Source organism: Phaethon lepturus, unplaced genomic scaffold, assembly GCF_000687285.1.
Source record: "Phaethon lepturus isolate BGI_N335 unplaced genomic scaffold, ASM68728v1 scaffold53054, whole genome shotgun sequence".
Taxonomy (NCBI): Eukaryota; Metazoa; Chordata; class Aves; order Phaethontiformes; family Phaethontidae; genus Phaethon; species Phaethon lepturus.
Genome location: NW_010536595.1, coordinates 1 through 17,143, shown reverse-complemented (window position 1 = coordinate 17,143; position 17,143 = coordinate 1). Strand labels below are relative to the sequence as shown.

Genomic DNA, 17,143 nt, shown 5'->3' with positions numbered 1-17,143 from the left:
CCGGGCTGGCTGCCCGCCTCGAAGAGCTGCGCTGGCGCCCAGGGCCGGCTGCGTCTCTGGAGCAGGACGAAGTGTAAGCCATGGGTGCAGCTATTAAACTTGGGAACAGACAGGGTGCCGGTACTGACAGTGCCTGGTTTGCTCCCTGCAGGGCTTACACCTACGCGGGCCTGGCGTACGGAGCGGAGTGCTACTGTGGGAACAAGCTCCCAGCGACCGCCTCAAAGCCCGAGGAGTGCAACAGCGAGTGCAAGGGGGAAAAGGGCTCCGTCTGTGGAGGGGTGAACCGGCTCTCTGTCTACAGGGTGGAGGAGCTGCGGGCAGGAGCGAGACGACGTAAGTGGGTGTGCAACGGGAGAGGAGGCTGCCCTCCCCAGGAACGACGCTCGTCCCATGGGGGGAGACGCCACGCGGGCTGTCCCCGCTGCTCGTCTCCCTCCATTTGTCACCAGAGTTTGAAACACCAGCGAGACAAAGGTGCCCACGGGCAAGGTATCCTGCTGGTCCCATCCCTGGCCCCCTCCCCAAAATAGCAGCACTGCTCACCGCCTTGGGAGCAGCGAGACGTGACCGGCACGGCTGGGCTGCCCCATAGAAAGTTAGTGTCACCAGGGAAGAAACAAAATACAGTGCAGAGCGTGCAACAGCAGCAGAATTTCAGCTGAAAAATTACTCCCCTTTGTATCCATTGCAGAGGGACAAACCCACATGTGTTTAAGAAACAACCCTGGAAGTGAGTGCCTTATAATGGAAAGGCAGAAAAGCACTCGTAGCAATGCCACCCTAAGCTCAGAAATTATCCTAAACAAAGTAAGTGCTATGTGATTGCAGCAGAATAAGTAGAGGCCAGAGACAGGGGCACACCAATGTCTTTCCTAAGTGAGAGAAATGAGACCACAGAGTTTTGCTCTTCCAAGGACTTCTATTCTAGCAATGGTTGGGATTTTTGTTTCATCTTTAGATGACAACACTTACTCGTCATTCAATTAGCCACCATGGGAGATACAACAGATAAACCTTTGGGCCAACACAAAGCACACAGAATATCTAAACAGCTGAGCAATCTTTTCTTTTGGCAAGCTCACAAGACCTGAACGGATGTTATTTGCTGAGAAGAAGCACCAAGACCTTAGGTTGTGCCAGTATTGATGGTACTTCATTTCTTCTTAAAGACGAGTCAAGGTTTGTACAATAATCCACCCAGCTACATATAAATTATATATCAAAGGTATACAGATCTAAATTGGTAGTGTCAGGCTGATAGGCACATTGGCAGGTTTTCCAGGACATGCATCACTGTTTAAATCTTCAGCATAAAATATATATACATATGTCACAGGAAGAGGCGGCTTTTTTTTTTCTTAAGTATTAATGAATTAGTCATCAAATTAATCTAGCCTGGAGCTAGATTTGTATTTCATTTGTCGTTAGTAATCCCTGATATTTGACTGTTTGAAGAATCCCACTGATACAAGCTAGCTGAGGGGCCAACAGAAGTATTAATCACGATGAACAAGTATATTGGAAAGTAACTCTGAAACTGTAATGGCATCTGTGATTTACACTGTGCAATACAGAAAACAGACCTCGCATAAAGCTTCTCCATATGCAGAGCAGATCCAGTCGCATCTCCATTTAAACCTTCCTCGACATGGGGTTCACCGGCTGCCCTCTCTGTCCCTCACCTCGCCCTTCCCACCCTGGCTCCGTGGGCACCACGAGCCGCGCAGCTCCTGCGCCACAGGGCTTGTGCCCCCACATCATGGTAAATGCGATGAAGCTCAAAGGCTGCAGCTATTGCAGCCTGGGGATCGCTGTGGCACAGAGTGCCATTTTCCTCGGGGCAGCAGTCAGCCGTCCTTTCCCAGAAAGCAGGCAGACCACAGAAATACAGCACATTTCCAGCGTCATCCACGGGTTCTCTGCGAACCCCGCTCCCTCCCGAGCACCAGCGTGGACAGCTCAAGCTTCCTTCCTGACCCACTGCGACAACTCTAACATGTTCATAAACATTTTGTTTCAGGAATTAAAGATTAGTGTGAGATTTAGTAGGAAGTCTTTTAATGGCATCCTGAGAAGCCAAAAAATGTGTGTTCCTTTATTCTTTGGTGCTGTGCTTGCGGCGACCTGGTCCCATGGAGACTCCCATTTCCCCCCAGTTTGCATCAAGCTATTTCATTTTCACATCCCCTGAGTGATCCCAAAGATATAGCACTGCCTCTAGTAACTGGTTTGAACAGTTATTGGAACAATATGTAAGCAGCTTCTTTTTAGATTGCTCTTAGCTCATGAATCAGGGCCCTTCTGCCAGGAAATTCATGCAGAACCAAATTTTTACTTCAAAACCGCACTGCATCTCTCCTGTCATCCAACACTACACATCTACCACGTCAGTTCTGCTGGGTGTTGTTTAAGGTAGCCAGTGGGTGCGGACCAGGACTCAGAAGACCCAAATTCATTCCCAAACCCACCTTTCTCCCTATCAAGTCACGCTAGGCAAATTCTGTCAGTAGAGAGTTAGTTTACTGAGAGTGATGAAGTAAAGGCATTTTCCACCTGTGTAAAGCCCACGAAATCCTAAGAATTACGGAAGTGTCGTACAACATGCAGACTTTTTTTTTTTTTCTGACCAGCCACACAATGTTATTTTCTTCATTACCATTAGCTCATCTGCGTAAATGCATGGCCTCACCTGGGCTGGTGAGCTTCCATGACAGCTTTGGGTTTTCATTTGGTTCTGTCAGGGGACATTTCTCTCTTAAGGAGGAGGGAAAATTGTATTGCTGCTTGTAACAAGTATTTGGGCCAAATCCTGACCTCAATCACAGTGACGTGAAAAAATGATAATTCTGCCAAGCTCTGTGGCATTTATACAGGAGCAGGTGAGATCAGAGGCTGATGCTAAAGACTTGAAGAAAGCTGTTCTCCCTGAACAGCTTACAAAAGCCTAGCTTAGATTTCGAAGGCTGCAGCAATCTCCCTTGCCCTGAAAAGAAAGAGTGGGAAGAGAAGAGAGATCCTCAACAACGAAGCAGATGTGCAGGAAGGTGGGTCCCTGTGGGGGCTTTCAGGATTCATTTAAATTCCTTTCCTTTTCTGGTGCAGATCATGGGAAGCTTTGTAGATTTTTATCGGGGCTTTTAAGTCTTTCAGGGGAAAGCATGTCTTCAAAAGAAAACTGGGACTTGCAAACAATAGCAATGCCCTCCACTGGTGGAATTTAATTTAAACTCTTTGCTGCAGCCCTGCTTTCAGTGGTTAGTACAAAGCTAAAGGCATGTGCTCCTTTCAATACCACAGGATTTGCACACATTTTTCTAGTGTATATCATGGTTTCTCTTATTTCTACAGCATTTGGAATATAAAATTTATTTTATTATTTTTAGCTTCTGAACCTAATATTGTTCTTTGTGAAAGAGGCAGGATATTACAGACATTGTTTTCTCAAGAGAAACCTATTTCATATCCCTGCAGGGAGAAATGTTATCTATCGAGGATGTTTTAGAGCTCCAGAAAATTTAACAGACACCTTTCCAGCCTCTTTGATACAGCCCAATTTGACGGTGGAGATGTGCTCTGAATTTTGCTCCAAGAAAGTAAGAACAGTTCTCATTTCACATCCTTTCTTCTTTTTTGTTATTTTAAATTTTAATCTACTAAGGGAATAGCAGAGATTAGTGCCTTAGAGCTTTGAATTTGTAAATGAGTTTCTAAAGGACAAAACTCATCAGAGTAAATACCCAGTGATGCATCTGGTCCAACCGCTCTCTAAGTGGGGAAGGTGGGAGGGAAAGCCATCAGGGCGATGCCACGAAATATGATGCACAGAAAAGCCGTTCTAAGTGACGAGTATCGACCATAAGGAAATCGATACCATTTCTGTGTCACATTCAAACCAAGCTCAGAGCCAGATCTGACCCTGGGGGAGGTCTCAGTGGCTGCAGCTCATACATGCTGCCGGAGGGTGCACGCAGGCTGGCAGCACCCGAAACGTGGCTCCAGTGCCCTCCGAGGAGCTGGTCCCTACTCAGCTCTTGGGGAGCCACACGGGGCCAGGGCAGGGAGAAGCAACACCCAGTGCCCTGCACCTTGTGCAGCCCTGTGTGCTCCCTCCAAGGTGGTCCTTTTGGTTTCAGGCTCCTTGACAGCGCAGCAGCAGGCATTGCCATAGCGAGAAAGAGGATTTAATGCTGAGGTATCTACACATAATTTTTTACACCAGTGTGTAACTACGTTGGCTAGGAACGTGATACAATCTTAAATTTAAAAAAAAAAAAAAAAAAGGCAAGCTGCCAGAGAAAAATTTTCGCAGATAAGCACGCTGAAAGCAGGTGGACTTCCCTGGTACTTTTATACAAATGTGTCTCTTTCCACACCAGAAGAATTTATACCACTTTCACTATAACCTATGTAATTTAAATCAATTTTATTTTAATTTAAAATGGAACCATTGTAGAACTTATTACGATATAGAAGACAACAAGAAAGCAACAAAGTCAGTCAGTTGTGTGCTTATTGGCTTTTGGACAGAAGGTAAGAAGGGACATGCTGACATCTGCTGTCCTCGTGCACACTCTTGCCCTGAAGCATCACCTCTGCTCATCCTCCACACTTATCACAGAGTAAGAGCATGGATTTAAGAACTGCAGGAGTTTGACTCCGATGGACATGGGCATCCTCACGGGAGGGAACGTTTGGCCCAGCGCACCCTCTGCTTTAGTGGCTGTTGATGCAGTTGGTTTCCTTCCCTTCCTCCCCGCTCTGGTGGGGCTTATTTTTTTGTGCAGAGGAGGGTTCACTCTGTGGTCAGATTTAGCCTGCAGCCATATTCAGCCTCATGCACTAAACTGAACATTCAATTACTTTGTCTTCTAGCATCACAAAATTGATTAAAACTATTACGACATGAACAACAAATCTTCTTAATTACTAGGTAGAGTGGGAAAGCTTTTCCCAGTTAACATATCCTCTATACCAGCTCATCAGTGTTTTAAGAATGCATCATGGAATTAACTTTGTGCAGTGAATTGCAGTAAATCGCCCACATACCCTGTATATTGTACCTTGCAAACATACTCTCACATCCACTATGCATATAAATGTTCACTAAAGTAGGACTTCATGAGTAATTCCTTCCAGGCTCTGCCATTAATCTATTGTTTAATGGTGGAAAAAAAAAATCTTGATCTTTCTGTGTCAGCTTACCCACATGTAACATCACTGTGTTAATGTTTACTGATGAAGTGCAATTAATTATTGCTTCTCTATCTGGGAGAATGGTATGAAATGTCTGGAGAAGTTGTTTTCAGATGTGCTTAAACATGGGAGCAATGTTTTTAAGCACAGTCATGCCATTCTGGTTTTGGGGGATAACTTTTCTAAGTAAGTGGATTTTCAGAAGTGTCGGTCCTTCAAGGTTTTCTGGCCATACAGTCAAAAAGTGGAAGCATCTAAAATTACTGGTGATTGAGAAGGGTAGGAAAAAGACCACAACCAAAATGTACCACATTAGCGTGACATTTGAACAGGACCAGGATAGAGGAGAGCAGGATGGAGGAAACTGTCCATCTCTGCAGAGCAGCTAATGCCTTTCCAGAGTTAGAGTCAATGCGTATTTGCTTGATGAAGCTTGTGTGAGAAAGCCATCAGCAAACCAGATATTCTAAAGGATTATCTGAACAGACTCTTTCTGCGCAGAGGGCATAGAGAGGACTGCAGAAATGAAAACATTAAGAGGAAAAGGTGCTGAAGGAAGCGGAAGAAGAAGTTTGGTACCTCTCTCATTTACTCCTTCCCTAAAATGGTGCAGGTGACAACCTGCTTACCCTTTCCGTCCCTCCTTTGGCTCTGCTAGGCACCATGCTACCTTTTGGAAAGTGACTATTAGAGAATGTTCGCCTACAAAAAGACTGGCAAGGTCTCCCTCCACTTAAGAAGCAGGAATTGCATATCCACAAGTCCAACCGTTACACACCAATTTGTGCTTTAACTCTAGATACCAAAACAAGTCCTATTATGACACTACAAACATGTGTCCCAACTTTAGTTCCTTTCCTTTCAAAATAAGATGGACAACTTCCTAGCTGATAGCAACATCTTAGCCCTCCTGGAATCACTGTCATTTTAGTCCAGCCTGTTATGCTGAGAGGAGTTATCCCACCAACTTCTGTGTATCCTGAAAAAGCTAGTGGGCTTTTAAAAGGAGCTAGTTGGATGCTTAAAGTTAAACACATGAGTAAGTCTTTTGTTCTTTGGGACTTAGAAGAAAAGCAAATTGGGGGACACCATATTTATTTGTAAGACTTGCAAATTGCTTTGTGCAGCTGAAATGGTAGCTCCAGTCCTTGGAAGCATTTGAAATATGAATCTGAGGTACAACTTCAGATGAAACCTCCTAATACCCTTACTTAGCAATTTCCTTCTTAATTAACAGAGTGATGGCATGGCTTAATAGCAACCTATTATCTCCCCATAACACAGATACATGAATGTGTTTCTGTGCTAGGTCCCTTGGCCAGAAGCTATAGTTTTCATATATGCTCTTTTATAAGCCAACCTGCATACTAAATGAGCCATCTCCATTTGAATTTATATTTTTAAACAAACAATCCTTTTATGGCTCAGCTGCTGTATGCAGTTATATATGATGATATGAATAAAATCTGGAAGAACACTACGAATTGAGAGAACCACAGTACTCACTGCATCCAAAAGCCATGCCAGCAAGTTTGCATGCTTGGACACTACTAGATCTAAGGTGCTTTCTCTTTTCTTTATACAGCAATATACAGAATACAGCAATCTTCTAATTTCAAAAACAGACCTGCTGTTTTGGATTCCAGATGTAGCTACATGCCATTATTTACCCATAAACAAAGACTCCTTTGTTTTTGATCCAAATCCCACTGTAGAATTAATACAGAGTGCTTCCATAGCTTCATTTATTTTTTTTTTTTACACAATAAACCAAAGATTAGTAGGCCAGAACCTCAACCACAGCCTCACTGACTTTACTGCAGCAGTGAGAGAGGAGTATTTCAAATCAGGGTCACACTGGGTAGAACAGTGCACTGAGGATTTGTCCCTTGGCCTCAACAGATCTCAGTGTAAAACAAGGGTGTGATTGGCTTTATGGCATTTATTCTTTGCTCTTAGAATATCCAGTTCAATGGAAACTTGAAGAATGACTTCTAGGTTTGTTGAAAAATGAACATGTCCGTTTTTAAATAAATCAAATGCATTGGTTTTACTTGGGAGACAAATTTCCTTCCATGTTTAGCCCCCCATCTCTTATTCTTTTTGGTAGATTGAGAGAAAAATTTTAACTGCATCAAGATAGGAGAGCTAGTACAGGAAGTTGGAAAAGAAAGGAATTTAGTAATCAGAGTAGAACCAGATAAGTGTATTTTTAATCTACTCATAATTCTTACTTTGGATACAATCCAATAAAAAACAATCAATGGTTGAATCATCACATCACCTGTGTTGCTGTTCGGAGAAGGATTGCTTTCCTTACAGCACTTAAACTATCTGTTGAGGCTTCATCTAACAAATTCTCATGTAAATAGTTCCATTGACATCAACTCTCATGAATTACAGCTTGCAGGATGGACACCTGAGCCTGTCAATGCATGCTCTAAAGCTCAATTCACAAAAACGCTTATTCATAGACCTGCAGATTTCTCTGGCAATACACTTGCGTTTAAGTGAAGCATCGCAGATTCGCGTGCGCTGAGCTTGAGGACTAGTCCTGCACTTAAAAGTTACATGGTTGACTTAAAGCCATAACCACAGCTTAGGGCTTACATAAATACACAGGTGAGGAGAGTAGATGGCTTGTAGTTTTGCTTAAATACTGATGGGAAGGCAAGACCGAGTCCATTACCCTGCAATCACTTTGTGCGCTGCATTAGGTAGACAGTCAGTCCGAATAATCAGCCGGCTGATTACAGCGCTTTGCACCAACGCTGCGGATCCTGCTGTGATTCCCAGAGCTACTGTTGTGCTTCTCTCAAGACATGTGCTGCCATCGCTAAAACTTTGAAACTTTCACTTGTGAAGCCCACTCCCTGGCTCTCCCTTTCCTCCAACCACTTGCTGCCCGAGCAGCAGGGAGCCTGCACAGGGATGGGTCAGCCCGACCGCCGCTGTCTCCAGGAGGGCCAGGCACCCCGGTCCTCCGTTACCCCAAACCACGAGCAGAGTGGCTGCAGAAGAGCACCGTATCGACCAGCGCTTCTGCAGACACAGAAGTGCGGAGAAGCGTTTGCTTAGGTCTCTTCACAAAACCTCCAGCCTTCCAGAAAAGCAAATCGCTTGCAGGTGCCGCTTGGCACAACGTACAAGGTGCATTTTTATTCTAGGCTGTGTTTGAGGGCTTGGACACTTATTAGTTTCTCAAACTGAGAAACACTGCTTCATCGTAAGGGGAAAATTTCTGTTTGCAGGCAGAAAGAGAACTGTTTTGCCCTTGGATCAAATCTGTAAATAGTTTTTGACGATGTCATATCTCATTCGCTAAGCAAATGTTGCCTGTTCGGGCACAGATGGCACATGTGTTGTATTCGACTCCTTATCAGAGGATGAACACGTGGGGAAGAGTGAGAGATAAGCTGCTCAGCAGTCCTGTCACGCACTCCCAGACTCCAAAAGACTTTTTAAAAGGCAGAAAGTGTTGATGTGGAATAGGCGGAATTGAATGCTCTGCACTCCAATAACCCCTGAGCTTCCTTCAGCCATTCTGTGGCTGCACCAAGCCCATCCCCGCAGGCCAGTGCACCCCGGCGCCGCTGCGCGAGCCGTCAGGGGACTGAGGAAACCCAGGGAAAAACCACCCCAGTCCTCCTGGAAAAGAGGGGAAAGGCTGAGTTGTAGGGCCAGTTTCAGCAAAGTAGTAAGTTGTGCTTTTCCCACTGAGCACATAAGCAACTGCTAATTCCTTCAGCTAATAATTATCACACATTTCCCACAAACTTAATTCTCATCAGTGTTAGCACAACAGCCCGGCCTCACTGCCCTGCCACCACACAGCACTGCTGCTTTGCAGCCTGTTGCCCGTTTTGGGTAAGACTGGTACACTCAAACACGAATTACTTTTCATCAAAGCCATTAAAAAAAAAGTTTCTTATATCCAAAGGTTTTCCTCAGGAATTACTTCTTTGCGATAAACACTACCTGTAACTTTCTTGTAGTTGCACATTTTACGTTCTGCTGAGAGACCCATCATTTGCAGCGGTCAGTCTGGATTTCATAGGCGGTCTCCTTACCTAGAAGCAAGGTAACATAAAGCAAGAAGCGCCCGTGCCTGAAGGCAGAGCCCAGGCGCCAGCTGAGCTAACCCTGCGCGCACCAGCGGGCAGAGCCACGCGTGCCCTGAGCTCACTCCCAGCACCAGCTACGGCTGCAGCTGCGCTCAGGCACCGCAGGTTCCCCTCGGCCTGCGCCTTTGCTGGTGCAGCCCCATGTTTGCCGTCAGCACATCCCCTCTGAATAGATGTACCAAAAATTACTTGGTATTTTATTTCTAAATTGTTTTTCAAAAAATATACACAGTAGCTCTCAAACTCTCTATCAGCCCCTCTATGCACGTTCATTTTTTGCAAACTGTGAAGAAGTCATACTAATATGCATACTTTTTTTATGGATTGACTTTTTTCTTTCTATTTTTAAATGTGATTGCAGCAGTTAGTGGGTCTAAATTTTCTTCTTCCTTTTAATTCTTTGAAGTTGAACGGCAAGTTTCCTCTACACAAACTCTGGTAAAATCAACTGAATAAAGCAAACCTTTTAACAGCTGACTCCTCAGTTTGGGGGAATATAAATGGACATGTAAAAGGTGATCCTATTCAAAATGCTCATTTTGGAGGTAAATAAGAACAACTTTTCCCACATTGATGTTTTGCAGGTGGAATTACATACTTGGTGCTGCAGGAATATTATAAAATTATTTTTATGAATAATGAAAAACAGAATATTGTGAATTTTCAAGCTTTACAAGGCTTGTGTCTGAAAACCAATTTTTAAGAAATTGCCATACCAAAGACAGTAGTAGTATAAGAAGCATGAGCTTTACAACAATATATCAAATACTGCTTTGATCTTCACAGTGGCCTTGTGAAGATTTATTTTTCTTTGTATAGCAGCAGCATTCCCTGCAGGCTGTTGATGCCATGTCATTTACGCACTGATCTATTTTCTCCCTTCTGTAGGAGTTTCCCTTGGCAGTCATCCGAGGGCGGGAGTGCTACTGCGGCTACCCCACTGGGCACTTCTCCCTGCGCGACAGTGCAGACGGGTTGCTCTGCAGCGGGATGCACAACGCCAGCAGCACCGCCGAGGGAAAATACTGCCTGGTCTATCAGACACCGGTGCAAGGTACAAGCTCTACCCTCATTGTGCCGGGGCCAGACCCACTACTGCTGGAAATAGCCCCTGCGCCCCTTCTGCAGCGGGTAGAAGCGATCTAGTTTACAGCAGTCATAGCCACAATGTTTGTATCACAATACAGGCAGGAATTTAGGAAACACCTCTTATCTAAATCCCCCCTTGCAATCGTGCTTGTAAGTATGCATCTTTCCATTCTCTAATTAAGCAGCACAGCCTCTCTCCACCCTGGAAAAATATAATTATTTTGCAGATGGAGAGAACAAGGCAGAGCCTGGGAAGGCATACCCCGAGCCATGCAGCACCCTGGGCAGCCGGGGACGAGGGCCCCGTACTCTGGTTCCAGTCCTGCTCATTAAACGCACACCCGGGCCCACACGTCATGCAGCCACTGAGGCAGCTCTGCAGACTCTAATTTTGCTCTACCCATCTTCCTCTAAAATATTCATCTGCATACATCTTTCAGGGACAGAAAATAAAGCAGAGAGTAAGGCTCCAATCCAGTAAACCATTTAGGCAACTTTATCCATGCAATGATTTGCACTGAGTTCAGTGAAACTTCTCACAAGCTTAAAATTAAACAAATTAAGTGCTTTTCTGGATTGGTGCTGGGCTTTTTTTAACCCAAAGCCCTTTTTTCCCCCTCCATCTCCCTGTTCAGAGGTAGTCTGCAGATGCCAACACAGGAAAAGGTCACGCAAGAACGCTTGCTTTCATGAAATTGCTAGTACTTCCCACATCTGTGTAGATAAGTAGTAGCAGAAGACAGCCTCCTCTGGACTGTGCTGGCACTTTCTAGCCATGGCTTCATCTAGAGGCTGTTTTGAAGAATAAAGAGAGTAATTTCTAATTTATTTCCTGGCTTCTTGTTGAATCGTCACAGAGGGTCAAGATTGGTTCTCATCCTATCCTTGCTTTTATTGGCACACTAAGAAATAAGGTTAGGATTTACGGAAGCATGCATGGAAACCAGGTGTCTAGCCCCCAGGGGAGATTAATGCAATGTGGGCTCCTCGCTGCCTTGAGCCCTTTGGAGAGGAATGACAGCTCCTTTCAGTAGGGAGGTTTCTCCTGCATTACACCTGGAAATGGTGAGTTTTTGTAACAGCACATTTGGGGTTTCATCGAAGAGCCAACCTGCCAGGCAAGTAGCTGTTAACAAACGGGCCTCAAGATGCCTTTATCACAACTTGCTGGCAAGTACAATGGTTTGCCGCAGCTCTATCAAAAAAGCGTTGCCTAACACAAAACCAGCAAAAGCCTCTTCTGAGGATAATCTCTTTGGCCTCTTATGGCTGAATTAATTTTGGGAAGTAGCTGACTCACAACTGGACTCAAATTGATATCCTATATTTGCAAGAGAGAGAAGAAAGAAGCAATAAACCCTGTAATCAAGAGCTGTCAGTGGAATTATTAAAAAGCCACAATGCTAACAATGAAATATCTTCTGTACTCGCAGACACCCGCTGCACAGACAGGAAATTCTTAACCGCCAAATCCAAAGTGTTCGTTGCTTTGTCGAGCTTTCCTGGGGCTGGGAATACGTGGGCTCGCCATTTGATAGAGCATGCCACAGGATACTACACAGGAAGCTATTACTTCGATGGAGCCCTCTATAACAAAGGTACCGTATCCAGAGGGATGGGACTACGAAGCCCTTACGAGGCACAAAGCTTTACTTACTCACTCTGGCATCCTTCTGTCTGGGGCCAGCACAGGCTAGTACTGTCAGCATGTTTGGTAAAATTTAAACATGTGCCTGGAACGAGCGGTCTCACATGGTGCAGAGAGCAGCAGGGATTGCTGCAGCAGTGTGCTGAGCCTGACAGGCAGCTACTTTCACAGACACCAGCCAGGCTCTCGATTTGCAAAATTTGCATGTCACCTGCAGTGGTGCTGCTGTGCACGTGCATAGCTCCCACCTAAAAGACCGGCCCAAAAGTCCAGCTGACTAAGAAAAGAGTTGACTAAACCCTGAGGGTAAGACTCTTCAGTAGCACAGGAAACACAAGGGTTGAACTTTTAAATGTTACTAATTATTCTGGGAGGACAGTATCCTGAGGGGGCATGATATTTCGCAAGCTCCAAGCACTGGCCCCATGAAAAACAGCCCTTTTGCAGCCAGATGCCGACGAAGTCCTCCCCAGTGGAGGGGAGGCACACGCCCTGCTCAGCAGCCAGAGCTCCAGCCATGGGTTTAATTGACTGGTACTTTCACAACACGCTGTAGGGAATGATTTAGAGTGTGAAAAGGAACAGACATATAGTCAAGTGAAAAAATCCAACAATCCTGTCTTGTAAAACAGGTTTTAAAGGCGAAAAAGACCACTGGAGAAGCAGAAGGACCATCTGTGTGAAAACACATGAAAGTGGCAAGACGGAGATTGAAATGTTCGACTCTGCAATCCTGTTGATAAGGAACCCGTACAAGTCGCTGATGGCAGAGTTCAACAGGAAATACGCTGGGCACTTGGGGTACGCCACCGACCGCAACTGGAAGAGCAAAGGTAACGTACTGCCCCAGCGTGGGCTGGGGGTGCCCGCTGCCGCTTTGGGCAGAGTTTGAAACCTCTCTTCTCGGCACGCCGGGAAGAGCGCTGCAAACGAATTCGGTGGGACTCGAGTCCCATCGCAGCCGAGATCAGTCCCAAAAGCACTCAGACCTGCACTCTGGGTGTGGTTGTGGTCTTGCTGTACATCCAGCACCACGGAGGGGAGGGTAGCACAGCACCAATGCTGTGGCCACAGGCATGCAGCATCATTGCTTCCATCATACTGTTCGGCAGAAAACATGTCCAGATACAACACCCCTGTGTACAGCTTATTTGCCAAACTATGTGAGGTGAAGAACATTTGCCCCTGCAGCATGTAATAACCGTGAGAAATCTAATTTAAGATTTGGAGGATTCAGTGGAGCATGACACTTCCTGAAGGAAATTTTACAGCACTGCACAGGTGCTACTGCACTGCAGATAAATAAGGATAATGGCAATAAGGGGACTTGAGATTCAGTGTTCCCTGAACACATGAAAAGACTTCATAATATGCCTGCCATGCTTCATGCATTTGACTGGCAAGCTGGATAGTGTGACTACAATTTCCCCGCTGAACACACGGCTGCATTCAGACTCTGCAGCAGAGAAGAGATTCGGCTTGTGTTTCTCCTCATGCATATTTTAGGCATTACAGCTGTGGCTTGGCAAACCACGCAGCACAGGGCTGTGGGGGCTGGGGGAACGTTTCCCCTGTCACAGCACATTTCTTTCCCAAGTTCATGTATCACCTCTCATCAGTCACAACTCAAGACCTATTCATCAAAAACAGCCAAAATGGCCTTTAGAAAAGAGAAGTCTGGAGACAATGGCTTTCCTGTACTGCAAACAAATTGTTACATTTCATCCAGAAATGCTCTTTGTCCAGTCCAAAAGCTTTAGCTAGGACTATCTTGTCCCTCAGAAAATTAAATTATCACAGAGACCAAACAGAGATTGATGTGTCATTAATGCCCGAGGCAAAGGTGGGAAAATAATTCAGTAAATTTTGTCCCAGTGATACTGGCAGGTGACCTTAAATCCCTCCCATGTGCCAGGAACAGAATAACCTTCCCTATTAATCCTTATTTCCTTATCCAGTCTCCCCATAAGCAGGCTGGTAAGCATGCAGAAAGATATGTTACTCGACAGATTTGGGAGTCATCAGCACCTTGGGCCCCAGCCAAGATTGGTATCTTGATGCTGCATTTACATAATAAAAAAGTTAATATATTAGTATGTAATTATTATACATTATTTGTTTACATATGTATTAAAAAAAAGTCTGTGTCTCAGTCTGCATCTGAAATGGAGGTAACAGGGTAGGAAAACCACAGAAATGAAAGAATCTGCTTGAAGTTACATGGCAAAGCCTTGCTTAAGCCACCATCCGAGTGGGACCCGCTGCCTTCCCTGCTCACACCCCTTCACTGGCTTTCAGCCAACTCTTCCCCCGGGGCGCGTGACCGCCCGCAGCCCCTGCGGTGAGCGGCCTGCCCGGCGCACACGCTGCGGGCGCGCACAGAGGTCTCCGCTCCTATGAACAAGGCACAGCGAAGATGCAAAGTTCCCCCGTCCCTCCCCCAGGGCTTCCCAGGCAGCTGGGTGACGCTCCCAGCCCTGCGAAGGGCCATGAGGCCTGCCCAGGCCAGGTGCCCTGGGGAGCAGCAGGGTTCAGCGTCCTCTGTCTCCATGCCGGCAGCTGCAAAGCCAAGCTGCCGTACCCCAGCAGCCGGCCACGCTGCATTTCTCCAGCACGCGCCCATCCAGCAACATCAGACCGTGCCCAGCAACGCCAGGCTTGTTGCACAAGGTAACATTTGGAAAACTGTTGAAACACAGCGCGACTAACACTGTCTCATTTTCCTGGTTTTCCGGTCATCTAGAGTGGCCTGATTTCGTGAACAGCTATGCCTCCTGGTGGGCCTCCCACGTCCTGGACTGGCTGAAGTACGGGAAGCGCCTGCTCGTTGTCCACTACGAGGACCTGAAGCAGAGCCTCATCCCCAAGCTGAAGGAAATGGTGGAGTTCTTGAACATGACAGTGACAGAGGACCGACTGCTCTGTGTTGAGAACAACAGGGATGGGAATTTCAAGCGGTCTGGTGCTAAGCAAAAGGATTTTGAGCCATTCACCCAGGAAATGAAAGATCTTATTAACAGATACATCCTGACAGTGGATGAAGCCCTGAGGGAAAGAAACTTCACAGGGCTGCCCAGAGAGTACGTGCCAAGATGATAGCCTGGTAGCACTCTACTGTGTTTAAAAATAAAGTAATTAAAAAACAAAACAAAACAAAACACCCCACCAAACAAAAACAAACAAACAAACAAAAACATGAGAAAAAAACCAACCCCAAGAGCTTTATAGTAGTTAAAGCAAAGATACTTGTAGAGTCTGCTGAGCAGTGCAAATTCTCTCCACTCAGGGCACTAAGTGCTCCAGAAGGCAAGCAATGAAGGATGGAAATTGGGTTATAAACCATGACAAAAAGTGATTAGCGTTTACCTGCGTGTGCCCCTCCCTGCACAAGTGGAGCACCCCTGCTTCTGCGGCAGGCATCCTGCCTTCTCACCCCTGCTGCCATCGCAGACCTCCCAGAGGCTGCTTGGGCTTTCACAGCAACTGTCGTGGAAATGAATGTACATAAAGGGGAAAAGGAAAAAAAAACAAAACAAAACCAAAAAAACAGTCTTAACACTGATCAACAATTTTATCTGAGCATTTAAGAAAATCAGTTGCTTTCTCCTCGGTATAGCCAACTAGCTTCCTTTTCCTGGGCTTCCTGGTCAGGTCGCCTGCCACAGCGGTGTCAGAGGTGCGCGGGGAGAAAAGCACTGGTGGGCGAAGGTGCCCTGGATGCTGGGCAAAGAGATGCTTCAGGACTGACCCCAGGCTTCCCTGCAGGAATGGCACGGCCTGGGGCCACACGAGCTCTGCAGGGCGGCAGGCAGCTGCAACATCCCCCCCCGCAGTGAGGTGCATGGCCCAGGACCCATAGGAGAAAACAGAAATTCGGCATGGCTGGAGATGGAAATCCCTTGGTTGTCACCAGTCCCAAACAGGCGCAAGACCTGGCCCCAGGGGCACGGAGGTGGCCCCAGAGGTATGGGAGAGGAGGGGCTGCTGCCCGTGCCAGGGGCTGGGCACAGGTTGCTGCACCTCAATCCCTGCGCCCAGACAGTCACGGTGGGTCCGGCCAGACTCCGGGGCCAAATGTCACCGTCTCGGTGCACTTGGTGCTAGAAGTGGCCATGGCCTGGCTGTGCTGATGCGAGCCCAGACCACCGGGGAGCGGGGGCAAAAGGGGATGAGCCCCAGCCCTGCAGGCCCCAGCACAGGCAGGATCCCACCTCCCCTCCCATCCCCGGAGGAAGACCGGGGCAGCCCAACCTGAAAAGCGTTAAGCTACTTATTGCTGCTCTCTGGAGCCAGCCTCAGCAGCGATGTGTGTTTTATTTCTAACTCACTGCAGTTCCCTGCAGTTCGTTTCATCCCGCGCTGGGCCACACGTGCGTCCCAGAGGCAGCGCGGTGGGTTCTGGGGGCAGCGGCCTTGTGGTCCGGCCTGTGCGCGGGAGTCGCCGGAGCAGCTCGGAGATGGTTAAACCACACAGCCTGCCGGCTGCCCTGCTGCGAGATGCTTCTGTTCGTGTGAAATAAAGGATTCCTTAAAAACTTGAGCAAAAATACTAGTTTTAATAAAACAAGAAGTTTATATAAAGGGAGCTGGACTTTCTCTGTGTGTGTGTGTATATCATTGGTGCTTTAAAAAAAGAATACAGGCCATGGAGCGCACTTTGGCCGGAGCCTCTCGCGGTTTGCACTTCACTTGTCTTTGTGCCCAGGACCACCCAGCTGGCACGAGCCTCGCTGCAGGGCTCTCATGCCCTCATCTCCACTCCCCCATTCCGCCACCAGCAGCGAAGGCCATGGGGAAGCGGTGTGGGATTGCAGTCAACCAAGCTGGTTCACAAGGAAAGCCAAAATCTGCTTTTGTTTATGCAAGTGGCAGAGCTGGAAGAAAAGCAACTGAGTTACAATGCTGTAAGCCCAGATAAAGGCAAGTGGAAGAATCTGAAAGTAGTACTTGCTTTAAACAGCAAAAACGGTCATATTTCTAAATCCACGCACTGCACTGTATATTGCCTTCAAATCAGCAAATCACGATTTCTGCGAGCTGGAGCCTTCCCTGCCCTTGTACTCAGCCGCTGTTTGCGTGCGGGGGC

At 46.6% G+C, this 17,143-nt stretch overlaps 1 protein-coding gene across 1 annotated transcript in view; it reads left to right on the top strand.

Moving 5' to 3' along the window:
- The window catches only part of WSCD1 (WSC domain containing 1), a 22,031-nt gene extending 6,842 nt beyond the window's left edge, over positions 1-15,189 (top strand). Inside the window, exons 3-8 of the mRNA XM_010286196.1 lie at positions 152-336; positions 3,475-3,596; positions 10,209-10,374; positions 11,843-12,007; positions 12,690-12,890; positions 14,801-15,189. Coding sequence (XP_010284498.1) covers positions 152-336; positions 3,475-3,596; positions 10,209-10,374; positions 11,843-12,007; positions 12,690-12,890; positions 14,801-15,153 — 1,192 coding nt within the window. The 3' untranslated portion in view covers positions 15,154-15,189. The remainder of the gene's footprint in view (positions 1-151; positions 337-3,474; positions 3,597-10,208; positions 10,375-11,842; positions 12,008-12,689; positions 12,891-14,800) is intronic.
- Positions 15,190-17,143: the final 1,954 nt, after the last annotated feature.